Raw genomic sequence first — 15,952 nt, 5'->3', positions numbered from 1 at the left:
ATTGAGCTGAAAAGTAATGCTATCACAGAAGTAATTAAATTAGGAAAAGCATGGAATAGAATAGAGATGGTATGAACTAAAATTACTATCAGAGGAAAAGGCATATATTGATCACAGTTTATTGTTTATTTTTTAACTGAGATTGAGTAGATAAATAAGTTTTGACTATGGAGAACAAGTCAAGATTATCTAATAAAAAGACAAAAATAATATCTATGCACTTAAGAAAGACAAGAGAAAATATTACAACATAAAATATAAGAAATGTACTCTAATGGGAAGAAACAAATTGAAGATTAAAAGAATCTACATTATTCCATGAAATACAGATTCAGAAGATCAACACCAAGAATGTCCTTACTACATTACAGAACATTAAGAAAGAATAGTAAAATTTTAACTTCCAAACAGTAAATCTAAGTCATCTACAAGAAAGCAAAACTCACTGTGGTCTCAGGCAGTCCTCCCCACAGAAACAGTTAATGCTAGACACAAAACAATGCTACTAGTTCTCAAGGAAGGATACTGTGAATCATAAATATGCTTTCTAGCCAAGACATAATTCAGACAGAAATGCTGAGATCCTAAAATACCCAAGAACTCAAGGAATACAGCACATGTGAGAACTCTGGAAAGATCACTTTATAAACTATGACAAACGAAGACAGAAGTGAAAACAACTCAGGAGTGGAAGATTGGTAAGCACTGAGTCCATTTATATTGCCAAGGAAAATTAAAACTGAGGAATTTGTATCTGCAGAGAAACAGGAAGATTCAATAAATTTTAGTAACGTAAAAGTAATAAAACTATGGAATGTTGTTGGGGACAGAATAGGAAGACCACAACCTGAGCAACTTAGCAACTTGGCAAGACCCTGTCTCAAAAAATTTAGAAAGGACTGGGGATGTAAATCAGTGTGAAGGCCAGGGGGTTCAATCCCTGATACTACTAAAGGGAAAAAAAAGCTTATGTAACACAATATGAAAAAATTAACTCAAAATAGATCTAAGACCTAAATGCAAGATCTATAAAAGTCTTAGAAGAAAATACAGGAGAAAAGTTTCAAGAGCTTGGATTTATTTTTTGTTTGTTTTGTTTTGTTTTTGGTACCAGAGATCGAACTCGGGTTCTTGCACTTGCACAGCAGGCGGCGAAACCACTGAGCTAAATCCCTGGCCCTGGATTTATTTTTTGTTTTGTTTTGTTTGGTGTTTTGTTTTCTGAGATAGAGTCTTGCTGTGTAGGCTGACTTTGAACTCACTATGCAGCTCAGGCTAGCCTTGAACTCCTGGCAATTCTTCTGCCTCAGCTACCAGAGTGCTGGCATTATAAGCATGTGCCACCATGCCCAGCTATGACATTAGATTTGGAACTGACTTCTTGGATATGACACCAAAGACGGAAAAATATGCAAAAAATAGACAAAAGCAGTCAATTTTTTTAAAACAAACAGGGACTTGAGATCAACTGACCCTTGTGTTTATAGCATCATACACAACAGCTACAATGTGGTCACAACTCAAGGATCCCACTCAAGTGGAGGAATAAGCAAAATGTGGTATTACATACAACAGAATTTTATTCAGCTTGAAAAGGAAGAAATTCTTTTATTTCCATTTATTTTATGCCTAATTTATTCCCGTGCCGTAAGTTTTTGTTTCTTCAGTTTCTTCTGGGATATCTTTTTCTTCTGTGCAACTTCCTCCTCTGGTTTAGGAACAATTTGTTCCTTTTCAGTAAGGATCATCTCAATATAGCAGGGGGAGCTCATGTATGGGTTAATCCAGCCATGAGCTCTGTAAGTACGGCGGCGCACCTTGGGTGCTTTGTTCACCTGGATATGTTCAATGAAGAGAATCGACATCTAAACCCTTAAGCTCAGCATTACTCTCTGTATTTTTAAGCATGTGCAGCAAAAATTCAGCACTCATTCTGGGCCACGAGCCCTGTGTCTAGCCCCACTGTTTGGCCTGGGCACACCTACCAACTCCACCATTGTAACGCCTGAATGGCACACATTGTTTCTTTAACGTGACATCCTTCAGATACTTGGTGGCCTTTCGGATATGTACACCCTTGATGGCCTGGGCAGTTTCACGGGTGTTCTTAAAGTGAACACGAAGATTTGAGCCTCTTGATTTGCATGATTTTGTGGGGTTTTCTGGGTCAAGAGAATATCAAACCATTTTCACAGGTCACCTCTGGCCACTTACACGAAGAGGGAAAAGGAAGAAATTCTGACAGGTGCTGTAACACTGAGGACCCAAAAGACATGGTATGTTTCCACTTAGATAAGCTATGCAGAGCAGCCAAAATTATAGAAAGGAAAAAGGTTGTTACCATTGGCTAGGGGAAAGGGGACAGGAATGAAGAGTTACTATTTAATAAATACTGCATTTCAATTTTACAAGATAAAAAAGATTTCTGAATATGGAGGGTGGATGGTTATAAAATATTATAACTATTTAATACCACTGAATTGCATATCCACAATTCTTAACATAGTAAGTTTTGTGTGTTTTAACACACACAGAAAAAGGAAAAAACATGAGACATACTCATACTAAAATGGAATGGCTAAAATTAAAATGTGTCAAGTGTTGGTCAAAATGTAGTATTATACCTAGAACACCATTCACTGCTGGTACAAATATCAAATGGTTTAACCAGTCTAAAAACTATTTTCTAAAGTTAAATATGAACCTACCATAACTCTTCCAATTTACTCCTAGATATTTACAAAAGAAAAATGAGGACACATGTCTGCAGAAAAAGTAGTAAATGGACATTCACAGAGGCTGTATTTGTAGCAGACAAAAACTAGGAAGAGAACAAATATCCATCAACAGGTAACTGGGTTAAAAAATTATAGTATTTCCATACAATGGTAGACCTCCTGGAAATGAAACAGAAAGATATTGATACACACCACAGCATGGATAAAATTCAAATAATTATGCTGAAAGAAGCCAGAGGAAAGGGTACATATTATAGGATTCCATTAAAGTTTTAGAAAATGCAAACATTTTAGCAATAGAAAGCAGAAGAGCCAGGCATGGTGGCGCATGCTGGTAATCTCAGCAGTCAGGAGGCTGAGGGAGGAAGATCACCACAAGTTCAAGGCCAGCCTGAGATACATAATTCAAAGCCAGCCAGAACTACAAACCAAGACCCTGTCTCAAAAAAAACAAAGAAAAGGAAGCAGATGAGCAACTGGACAGTAAGAGCTGAAGGAAGGAATAAATCACAAAGAGGAATTATTACATTCATTGTAACAATAGTTTAAGGGATATACACCTGTCAAAATCTATCAAATTGAATATTTAATGTATGTACTACTTATTCTGTCAATTATACCTCAATAGAGCTGTAAAAAATATTTATGGCTTGTAGAATTATTATAAGGATAAAATAAGATATTGTATCTAGTAAATTTTAAATGAGCCAGTAAAATGTTATGTTATCCTGGAACAGAATAAACACTTAATAAACATTAACTTCTATTACCATTATATAATACCTGAAACAAGTACTTGGATAAATGATTAAGTGCTTGAAATATTTATAATATACCTTAGCTTCTTCCTCTTGTGCTTTTTTCACAATTGCTTGTAATTGTACCTCTCGTTTAAATTCAGCATGAAGTAATTTCTCTTCCATCATCCTACGCCGTTGATCTAGTAATTCTTCCTTCCACTTCCGGACATCCTTCTCCTAGGTATGGCAAATTATCAAATCCTTAATTTCAAAATACACAATAATTTAACAGAAGGGCAAACAGGTAAATGGCTTATGAAGTATAAATCTAAAAATGGGGAGATCTGTAGGAGTGTGACTAGTGACTGAGACAGACTATGAAGCCAGACTACTGGTGTCCATAATCTACCTTGGCCACTTACTTTTAGTGGCTGTGTAACCTGGGCCGCAATTTTAGCCTATGTCTCAGTTTTATTATCTACAAAAAAGAAAATAATAAAAGTAGTACCAAACTCATGGGATTATTCTGAAAACTGAATAGACATAAAATCTTTACAACACAGGATTGGACATAACTCTACAGAAATATTTGCCATTATTTTCACTGTACTACACCATAAGGACAAAACATATAATGAATTATAATGAAAATAGTATGTATTTCTTAACTAATGTTTTTTTTTGATACTGGGGATCGAACTTGGGACCTTGCGCTTGCGAGGCAGGTGGCGGAACCACTGAGCTAAATCCCTGGCCCCTATGTATTTCTTATTCTCATAAATCTAAATATCCCTAATATAACCCACAGTCAAGAAAAATAAGTAATTTTATCTTAACGATTAGAAAATGAAAAGTCTGAAAAATCATGTAATTTACATAAGAATCATTCTTTGAAGGAACAGAGAGGGCTTTCCTCCAGACTAAAGATAGACATAATGACTGTCCTACTCCTGGGGGTGCGGCTGGATGTAGAAAGCTTGCTTTGCATGCAGGAGGCCCTGGGTTTGAACTCTAGCTCTGCACAAATAAAAGAAAAACTCAACACTGCCTTTCATTCATTAAAACTGTATCAAACACAAGAAGTAAAAAACTTTTTCTATGCTCCAGGAAATAAGATTTAGCACTAGAAAGGGTGAATTATAGAAAAGCAGAAGCTGACTCAATATGAGTACATATTGTAGTGGTCAAATGCAAGCACAAATACAAAACAGTGTTGAATCAATAACCCATAATACAATGGAAGGCAGAATTTACCACTGAAATGAATTGAGTACTTACACAGATGGGAAAATTAAATCAGAGAACCTCTAAAATCAGGGACACCTTTAGTAACCAGAGATATATTTGCCTGAATATTTGGAGATCATATTATATAATGAGAAAATATATTATTTAACTTTATTTATATTAAAAAATAGAGAGGAAATTTGGTTGTGTTAGAGCACTACTTTTTGTAGAATCCTACAATATGAAGACTGCTTTTCATATCTGATCTACTCTAAATGACAAACTCTAAATGACCAATTCTTAAGATTCAGGTTAAAAGAAAAAAATCACAAAATTGCCTTCCACTAAATAGCAAATTCAATTACTCTATTAAAGAATAATGTTACTTAGCTCATTTTCTAAATATTCATATAATTTAGTCCTATTATATCTCAACAACGTAAATTATATGCTATGCATATTAGTACTCCATTCAGGTACCAGAGGTAACAAAAGAATTTACCTACAATTATAATTCAGTGGTCTTCATCACCTTTCATATTGTTAGGTACTTGCTGTATTCAGGCTCCAAGATGGATCCCAGTTATCTAAACCACTTGGCATTAAGATCCTTGTGTCATCTCCTCCTCCCCATTATATCAGGATTGCAACCAAAAGAATACAGCAAAAGTGATGCCACAAAGACAGTACAGCTTCCTTTTTATCAGTTCTCTTGTGCGCTATTTCTTTTTTTTATTATTAAGTAGGGTCACTATAATTTATTTAAGGGAGATTTAATTGACATCATTGGTATAAACTAGAACCATCTCACGTAAGCCTGATGAATGGTCACATTACTATTTCATCTTCTTCAACACAAAGAGCAAAAGGTAGAATTTCAAGTTTCTTATGATGTCAAAATGATCTTCATATCAGAACATCACAAAGGTGGTGTGTGTGGATGTGTGCCTGTGTATGTACATGTACACACTGCAGGTCAATCTCGCTTATGAATACTGATACAAAACCTTTCAATAAAATACCATCAAACAAAATTTAGCAGTGCATTAAAAAATACAATAATCAAGTGGGGATACATTACAGGAATATAAGCTTAGTTCAATATTGAACAAGCTTGTTTATATATGAGAAAGATTTAAAAATCTGTATCACCATCTTAAAAGGAGCCCAGATTGTGCTCTATTTCTTTCCCCTCTCCTCTCTGATTACTTTCTACAAGGAAACCACACCAGCCATGTTATGAAGGCACCTGGAACATGGAAGCACCACTGGGCAAGAACTAAGGTTTCTAGTCAGTAGCAAAAGAGGAAGTGAGGCCTAAAAGTGACTGCATGGCAAGCTGGGAAGTGGGCCCTCACAACCCAGAAAACCACTACCCTGACTAAAAGCTTGAATACATTCATCATCAGGGACCCAGAGCAAGAATCACTGAGGAGTTCACAGCTAGTTTCAATGAAATTGTGGGCTAAAAGTGTTTACTGTTGTAAGATACTCAATGTTGACCTCATTTGTAACACAGTATAGGTGACTAACACAGCACTCATCTCCATGTGCCATGTAAAAGCAACAATAAGAGTGACTGCATATTGAGCAACATCCAGCCTAGCAATGTTTCTGTTTTACATACAGACATCATTTAAGCATCAAAACATGCTAATAACTATAAATGTCATTTTACCTTAAAGAAATGGAAATGGGACAAGGTAAAATAACTTTCCAGGGCATCACAGTTTATTATGTGGTAAAAATCAGGAAGGGAATTGGGTTGGTCATTTCAAAATGGATCTTTCCACTATACCACATCGACCAATAGTTAGTTACACGCTCTTAAGTACTCAGACTCTCTTCTGTAAATACAATTAATGGCTAACTTACTCAAACCTGGTACCTCTCACTGGTACTATTAAATTTGAGGCTTTTTTCCGCTTTTAGGAAAAATTAACATATGTACTAATGAGAAAATCTTTAAATTATAAGATAAACCCACCTTTTCCTATAATGTTTGGCTGTTTTAAAATTTGAGTTAACTACAGACATGATGCTGTGCATTACATCTCCAGAAATTATTCATCAGACATAACTGAAAGTTTCTACCTTTGCCCAGCATCACTGTGTTTTCTCCTCCCACCAGTCCTTGGCAAGCGTCACCCTAGTCTCTTCTTCTATGACTCTGACTGATTCAGATTCCATGTATAAAGCAAGAGCACGCAGTTGTTCTTTTTCTGTGTTTTATTTCTCTTGGCTAAATGTTCTCTCACATCATCCATACTGCCACAAATAGCATAATTTTATTCTAACACTCAATAGTATGGATATATCTATATAAACAGATGCAAATATATAAGCATACCACATAATATATTTTCTTTATCCATTCATCTGTCATCAGACAGTCTGTTTCCATGTCTTGGCTCTTATGAATAGTGCTACAATGACCAAGAATGCGCAAATATCTCTTTGTGATCCTGACACCATTTCCCTTGACTATGTACCAGAAAGATTACTAGATGATACAGTAGTCCTGTTTTCATTTTTTGAGAAAATTTCTTCCTGCTAACCATATGGTTGGTTGTACTAGTTTAGATTCCTATCAGAGGCAGATAAGGGCTCCCTTTCTCCAAACTCTGACCCACACCTCACTTCCACCTTTCTGTAAAGGCATGCTAATGCGGTGAGATGTCCTCACTGCCTTTTCCTGAGGACCTTTCCATACTTGAATTTCTCCTTTTAAGAAATATCTGTTTAAGTCTTTTGCCCATTTTGAATTAGGTTATTTGTTCTGTGGCAATTGAATTGAGTTCCTTAACTATTTGGATAATAATGCCATACTTGACATAATGTCTTCCAAGTATTTTTTCCTATTCTGTAAGTTACCTTTTCATTCTGTTGATTTTTTTTTCTTTGCTGTACAGAGAGCTTTAATTTGATGTGACACTATTTTGCTATTTTTGCTTTTGTTGCCTGTGCTTTTTGTGTCATATTGCAAATGTAACTGCCAAGACAAATGTCAAGAAAAAGTTTTTTCCTTGTTTTCTTCAAAACATTTTATGGTTTCAGGTCTTATGTTTAATGCTTTACTCCATTTTATATTGATTTATTTTTTTGGTACCAGGGATTGAACTCAGGACCTTGCACTTGCAAAGCAGGCAGGGTGCTGCTGAGCTAAATCCCCAGCCCAAAATTGATTTTTGTGTATAGTCTAATTTTATTCTTTTGAATGTGGAGATCTGGTTTTCCTAACACAATTTATTGGAAATACTAAGTTTTCCCCATTGTGTGTTCTTGATATCCTTGTCAAGATCAGCTGGCCGTAACTGTTGTTTATTTCTGCATTGTTTATTATGTCCTTTTAGCATCTGTATATTTTTACGATGGTTATCTCTAAGATCTTCTGTGGTTCCATTTGAATTTCAGCATTTATTTTTTATATTTGTTGTTCCATTTGTAAAAAAAGTAAAAGGGCCACTGGGATTTTAATAGGGATTGTACTGAATCTGTAGTTTACTTAAGGTAGTGTGGATATTGTAACAATACTAATTCTTCCATTTCATGAACAAGAGATATCTTCCTATCCACTTATGTCTTTTCTACTTTCCTCCATCAATATTTTATCATTTTCAGTGAACAAACCTTTAACCTTTTTTGGTTAAGTTCCAAGTATTTTAATTTTCTTTTGCTAATGTAAATAGGATTATTTTATTGATTTCCCTTTCAGATAATTCATTGTGATTTTTATATACATGTGTTATATTTTATATTGATTGCATATCTTGAAACTTTACTGAATTTGTATATTATTTCTCAGTTTTTGTGCAGTTATTAAGTTTTCTATGGATACGATTGTATCATTTGCAAATACAGACAATTTTACATCTGGTTTAAATGCACTTTTTATTTTACTTCCATGGCTGCTTTTGCTCGTACTTTCAGTACTATGTTGGAAAGAGTAGTGAGAGCGGGCATTCTGCCTTTTACCAAATATTAGATTACATTTTTCCAATTGATTATGATGCTGTGGATTTTTCACACATGGGTGTTTCTCTTTCTGTTTAGATCACCAGAGACAAGGTAATTCATAAAGAAAACAAACTTATTCTCATGCTTCTGGAGATGGTATATAATTGCTTATAAAAATCCCTTATTATTCATTTTATCTCTGTCTCATTCATTGTAATGACTGCACTTTCATTTCTGATTTTGAGTCTTCTCTGGTTTCTAGATGAGCTAAGGTTTTTTTTGTTTGTTGTTAGTGTTCAAAAAAAATCCCACAACTCTCAGATTTTCCAAGATTCATGTCAAGAAGGCCAGCAGTGAATGTGCACACAATTACAACACTGAGACCAGGGTGGTAACTTGCACCCCTGTAGCTGAGGTTATATACAAACTCACAGGCACACTAACAATAGTCAAAACCAAGCCAGTGGCAAGGGCCAGGACTGGCCAAAGGCCAGATACACATAAGAAATCTAACACTCTCTACCTCAAAACTGTCCTAGGAGGTAGGACACTTTGGGCAAGCCCACCCAAGGAAATTTTCCCATAAAAGTGATAAAAGACAAGTACTGCTTCAAAACTTCAAGCCAACATGGTGCAGTATCTATTTACTAGATATTTTAGCAAAGACAAATTTTTTTAAGCAATTAACCTTAAATTCGATAGAAATGTCTTTATTTCCTAGCAAATGTATTTTTATGCTTCTTTTAGCTTCTCTAAGAAGAAAATAGTCTATTTGAAAATAAGCCCACCAATTTAAGACTACCATAATTTCCTAAGAAATTAAAAATTCACCCTTTCCAGAAGTTTCTGCAGCTTTAATGTCTTCTGCTCACGTAGCTTTTCCCTTAACTGTTGTGCTTTCATTTGTTTTTCTTCATGTTTCTTCTTAGATTCTGCAATTGTTCTATTAATAAAAACAAATGAATAAGAGACAAATGTTTACATCATAAGGCTAAAAATAGTGACTTCAAAGGACTTAAAGTACACAAAACTCAGTTTGACCTAGCATTTTAGGAAAGCACTGTCACTTTTCAGTGGATCTCAAACTGTCCTAAAGTCATGTGCCAAAAAAATTATGTAGCAACTCTATGTAATAGTCAAAGATGGCTGGTTTCCCTCCTGTAAAACATTTCAAATTAATTCTCAAACACCAGACCTTTTACGAGATGGTGAGGAAAGTTTTTCATGCATGTGAATTGCATGCCCTGGAGGTCTAGCAGGTTCCTCTTCTACAATGTCCCCCCAGGATGTATTTTGGCGCCAAGATTCACGAGCTGTTCAGAAAAATCAAACCAAACCAAAACAAAACAAAAAAACCCACTGTTATTGTTTAACCACATAGTTCTATAAAACCAACATTTGAGAACAGACTTTAAAAGTTTGCAACATTTCTATCTTAAATTATTTTACATAGAAGCTGCTTAAAAGATCTAGTGTACCCCACAGTATCTACACAGCACACACACACACACACACACACACACACACACAATAATACCTTCATAATCTGCAAGAACATCATTCCAGTCCATAGACATGCCACAGAAAGATACACTCCCACTGCCCATACTGGCCTAAAATACAACAAGAGAAATTGAAAAACAAATTTTTGGACATAATTATTATAACCTTAAAAAATTACACTAATTAAACTACATATTTTTAATATATTTCATTTAACAGTTTAATACCAGAAAAAAGGCTACATACCTTATGCAATCACAATAATTACCAAGTTAAGATACCACAGCACATAGATTTTTAAGTGCCTACTAGTTATTAACAGATAAAAATGAAGTAAATTTACACTACATAAACACTAACATATAATATATAAAGCACACATTAGCAGAGCTCAAGATTATATACTGGCCATAAAATTTAATAAAAGGATATTTGAAACAGAGAACTTGTGGTTACTTTTACTCTTGTAACAAATCTCCTTCACCAACATGTATATGATGAGACTGACAGCAAAGCCAGTGTATCATTTTCTCTTGGTTAGAACATAAAAACTGAAATACTTTAAATTCAAATCTGTAAAATGACAATCTGAGTTAACATTGAGTCCTTGCTTTGAATATCAACTTCTTGATTTGTAAAATGAGAATAATAACTTCCAACTCATTAACTGCATCATGTTTAAAATTACTTATTAATGGTAATGTATTTTTTAAAACTTGCTATTGCTTATATCCAAATCACCATGAGTGTTTCTGTCTTAATATTTATATCTTTAATCCACTTTGATCTTAGTTTAGTGCATGGTGATAGGTATGGGTCTAGTTTTAATCTTTGGCAGGTTGAAACCCAGTTTTTCCAACACCATTTATTAAATAGGCTATCTTTCCTCCAATGATGGTGGTTGGCTCCTTTGTCAAAGATGAGGTGGCTGGGAAGATAAGTTAGGTAGAACTCTTGAAGACCTTGGCATAGGAAAAGACTTCACGAACAAAACCTCAGCAGCATAGGAACTAGCAGAAAGAATCAACAACTGGGATCTCATCTTATTAAAAAAGCTTCTGCACTGCAAAAGAAATCACCAACATGGGCTGGGGATTTAGCTCAGTGGTTTCGCTGCCTGCTGCACAAGCGCAAGGACCCGAGTTCGATCCCAGGTACCAAAACAAAAAACAAAAGGAACCACCAACAGAGCTAACAGACAACCTAAAATACAGGAAAAAATTTTAGCAGCTGTACCTCAGACAAAGGACTACTATCTAGAATATACAAAGAATTCAGGGGCCGGGGATTTAGCTCAGTGGTTTCGCTGCTTGGTATGCAAGCACAAGGATCCAAGTTCGATCCCCGGTACCAAAAACAAACAAACAAACAAACAAAAAAAAAAAACAAAGAATTGAAAAAAATCAGACCCCCCAAATTCAAAGACCCAATTCAAAAATGGGCATCCAAAATGAACAGACATTTCTCAGACAAAGAAGTAAAAGCAGCAAACAAATATATGAAAAAATGTTCAACATCACTCATCATTTGAGAGATGCAGATGAAAACAACACTGAGATTCCACCTCACCCCAGAAAGAATGGCTGCTGTCAAGAAATCAACCAATAACAAATGCTGGCGGGGTTGTAGGGAGAAAGGAACCCTTCTCCATTGTTGGTGGGAGTGCAGACTGGGGCAACCACTGTGGAAGTCAGTATGGAGATACCTCAAAGAACTAGGACTAGAGGTCCCCTTTGACCCAGCTATTCCCCTGCTGGGTATCTTCCCAAAAGAATTAAAAGAATCGTACCACAGTGATATATGTGCACCCATGTTCATAGCGGCACAGTTTGTAATAGCTAAAGCTTGGAAGCAGCCCAAGTGCCCATCAACTGGAAACTGGATAAAGAAAATGTGGTTTTTTTTATAAAATGCAGTACTACTCAGCCATAAAGAACAAAAAACTAGTCATTTATAGCTAAATGGATGCATATCGAGCCCATACTCTTAAGTGAAATAAATAAGACACACGTGTAAATACCGAATAGTTTCTCTAGTGTGAGAAACTGATAGTGTAAACAAGGTTTAAAATGATTAAAATGAATAACTGATAATATGAAATAGGAAAAAAGGTCCAAAGACGAAGGGGTGAAGGGAGGGGAAGGGGAAAGGAAAAGAGGGAAAGGAAAAACTATGAGAAAAGAAAAAAAAATGGAAATGAAATCTATGTAAATAGGGAAGGGCAGAGGGGCTGAAGGGCACACAGGTAATGGGGAAAAAAATAAGAACCAAGATACATCATGTTCAGGTACAAACACCCAATGATAAATGTAAACAAATTGTATACCTAAAATGTACCAAATAAAAGAACAAAAAAAAAATAATAAATCACTATGAAAATAATGATAATGTGTATTATCAAAATGATTTTAAAACAAATAATTTTAAGTAGGATTAGATGAACTCTAAGCATTTTATTTCTGTATATAATTGAAGAATTACGTTAAAAATTCTAAAAGCTCACAGAAAAATCACTGTCGTTATCAGTTTCAATGTTAATGTCATTGTTTTCTTCAGCTTCTATTTCTCTAGTTAACTGTTCTTCTTCAGCAATAGCACTAGCAATGGCCTCTTCATTCGCCTTTTCTAGACGATCTGCTAGCTCTTCTTTTTTAGCAAGGACTTCTGCCATGGACTATAAAGATAAAAACAAACAAAAAGAAGAATCATCACTAGACTGAAAAGTGACGTATTTCTCTATATTCTAATCATGAACTCAACATTATACCAAATGTTTTTCCAATTTTTACTTTATTAGTACATGTTTGCAGCACATGTACATAATGACTACATTCCTCGTGGGGAGCTCTTTATGAACCTAAAATCATAAAATCTCAGTCCAAAATATATGCAACCACTTACCAATTGTGTGACTTAAGTGTCTTAAAACCAAGAGCCCATTTGTTATTCCATAAAATGCAACAATAATCCTTGACTTACCTTCTTTACCAGACTGCTGTGTGTGAGAAACTGTAAAGTTACATAAATAACAGGTATTATTAATGAAAAAGTATGATTTTCCTTTGAAGGTCAAGATTCAAAAGTTACAAATCAAACATGACTGCTAAATATAAAACAAAAATAGTATACTATAATGGGAACACAGAAAGAATGCATGCTGTAATGATGAATATGCATTCTGATCATATATGTATATATATCCTATATACCTAACTTAAAAATATGCAGACATAACATAAATAATATGCTTGAGAATCATCAGTTAAAGCAGAGCTAGGCATTGGTGGCACATGCCTGTAATCCCAACACTCAGGAGGCTGATGCAGGAGGATTGCCATGAGTTCAAGGCCAACCTGAGCTACAGTGAATCCAAGGCCAGCCTGAACTACACAGCAAGACCCTGTTTCCAAAAACAAAACAAAACAAAAAGATAAACAGATAAATAAAATGTGGTGTATATCCATACACTACAATATTATTTGGTCATAAAAAGGAATTATGTACTGAAGCAGACTAAGCTATGGATGAACCTTTAAAACATTATGCCAAGTGAAAGAAGCTAGTCACAAAAAACCAAATATTGTATTACAGTCTTATGAAATGTCCAAAAGAGGCAAAACTATATAGACAGAAGGCAGACAGTGCCTGTTTAGCACTGGGAGGGTGGAGGTGGCAGTGTAAGAGAATGACTTCTTATGGTTACTTGGTTTCTTTCTAGAGTGATGAAAGTATTCTAAACCTGATTCTGGTGAGGATATACAACTCTGTAACTATACTGAAAAACAATGAAAGCTTTAAGTGGATGAACTGTATGTTAGGTAAACTATAACTCAGTAAAATTCTTTTTTTTTTTTTTGATACTAGGGATCGAACTCGGGTCCTTGCGCTTGTGCAGCAGGCAACAAAACCACTGAGCTAAATCCCCGGCCCTAAAATTCTTTTTTAATAAAAAAGAAATACTACTGAAACAGAATACTAGTAAAGATGATAAAAAGAATGAACTATTAATGCACAACTACATGGATCAGCCTCAAAATAATTATGGTGAGTGAAAAGAGGCAAGCAAAGATAATACAAATTCATTCATATAATATTCTGAAACTTCTCTAGTCTATTCTGACTTACCCTTATGTGAAGTGTCTTAATACGAACATAAACAGTGGGAAGAGTGGACAGAAGTAAATAATCATTCAAATATATATACCTATATCTAATTAATATGTTTCTAGAGATTCTGGAACAGGAACAGTAAATAAAATTTCATCTCAAAGACCAACTCCAACCAAGTAAGAGTATCTAGCTAAAGTACTCTGTTAAGAGGATTTTAAAAAATAAATCTAGCAAGCAACATCCATCAGAATGCCAGACACAGAAAGAAAGGCTAATCATTATGGGGTTAAATTCCTTCTTCGTTGCTGTTGTTGTTGATGCAGTGCCTAAGACTGAACCGAGAGAGTGGCTCGTGGATGCTAGATTTAGTTTCTTAATAAAGTGCATTTGATCAAATCACATACAAACAATGATTTTGAACAATTCTTTTATTCTCTTAGTCTCATTTTCCTCCTCTACAAAAAAAATTTTAACTATATCAAAAGATCACTATAAGAATTTTGTATTATATAACATAAAATCCTTTGTAAAATACACATCAAATAGTACAAGTTATTATTAAGGTTTATCCCTTTTTAGTATATTTACACAGAATTCTGATAAGTTGTTCTTACCAAGTGAGCAGCACTCACATTTGATATATCTGAAGGATCCATTTCATTTTCTATCCTTTCTTTCTCTGCCAGAAGGTTTTCTTCATTTGTTCGTAAGGGAGGTATGTCAGCTTGCTGAGTGACTGAGACACACTCTTCATCATTGTGAACAGCAGGTATTTCGTAAGTTTGCACAGAACAATCTTGACTACTACCAGAATTCTTGACATCATCCAATGTATTCACTGTGAACTAACAAAACATATCCATAGAATGAATCAGAGACAATAAAAAATAACCAACATTTAACTCTAGAGGAGCTGGTTCTGTTTAATCTTTCAACTGTTAGCAGTACCTAACTGGCAGATGGATAACTCAGTTATCTTTTTTGTATGTATCAGGTGTCATAAAAGGAAAAAACATACAAATTTTATTTGCAGGCCTACTGCATATTGGGCATTGTCCTAACTACTCTCAGAATTTATCCAATACAAATTGTAATTACATTATTTTTTAAAAATTGCTTCTTAAAGAGTATTTCTTCTCCACAAAGAAATCCAATCACAAGTATAATACTTCATGTTATATTCATTCAACTAAAGGTATTACAAGGACTTTTGTCAAGACTGTCTATAGCCATGAGGGTATTCAGCACTTTCGAAAACATCTTGTAACCATTTTTTACCAAAATATACTTGAGGCATTTTATTCAAAAATACAAACTCTCCAGGGCTGGGAATTTAGCTCAGTGGTTATGCTGCCTGTCTCGAAAGCACAAGGACCCGAGTTCAATCCCCAGTACCCCCAAAAAAGCCAAATGAAATCCCCAAAATATAAACTCTCCAGAAACACTGCTCTCTCCAGAAACATTGCTCTCTCCAGATAATACTAACTTGACCTCAAAGTAGTATCTTTGATAAAATGTATAGGGTTTATGACACCAATTCTCAAAGCTAAAAGAGGAAGGCATGAACTGAGAGTGTAGTTTTAAAGTATATGGTATCTCATCATGTAATTCATATACTTTACATATTCTCTCTACTGCCCACTAAGAATAATTCACACAAAATCTGCAAAAATGTAA

The 15,952-nt window shown here is 34.8% G+C and overlaps 1 protein-coding gene across 9 annotated transcripts in view; it reads right to left on the bottom strand.

Moving 5' to 3' along the window:
- The window catches only part of Scaper (S-phase cyclin A associated protein in the ER), a 375,238-nt gene that overhangs the window by 277,726 nt on the left and 81,560 nt on the right, over positions 1 to 15,952 (bottom strand). For 6 of the 9 annotated variants that reach the window (XM_004872072.3, XM_004872070.4, XM_021250117.2 and 3 more), the window contains 6 exons: positions 14,890 to 15,120; positions 12,669 to 12,839; positions 10,200 to 10,275; positions 9,858 to 9,975; positions 9,494 to 9,605; positions 3,575 to 3,715 (listed from right to left, as the gene is read on the bottom strand). In XM_004872072.3, coding sequence (XP_004872129.1) covers positions 3,575 to 3,715; positions 9,494 to 9,605; positions 9,858 to 9,975; positions 10,200 to 10,275; positions 12,669 to 12,839; positions 14,890 to 15,120 — 849 coding nt within the window. The remainder of the gene's footprint in view (positions 1 to 3,574; positions 3,716 to 9,493; positions 9,606 to 9,857; positions 9,976 to 10,199; positions 10,276 to 12,668; positions 12,840 to 14,889; positions 15,121 to 15,952) is intronic. The other 3 variants (XM_087210281.1, XM_087210282.1, XM_087210283.1) reach the window with 1 other exon arrangement.

Source organism: Heterocephalus glaber, unplaced genomic scaffold (genome assembly GCF_053883595.1).
Source record: "Heterocephalus glaber isolate CG9 unplaced genomic scaffold, H.glaber_assembly_v1.0 deba00001140, whole genome shotgun sequence".
Taxonomy (NCBI): Eukaryota; Metazoa; Chordata; class Mammalia; order Rodentia; family Bathyergidae; genus Heterocephalus; species Heterocephalus glaber.
Note: the sequence above shows the minus strand (reverse complement) of the source record. Positions and strands in the feature narration are given on the sequence as shown.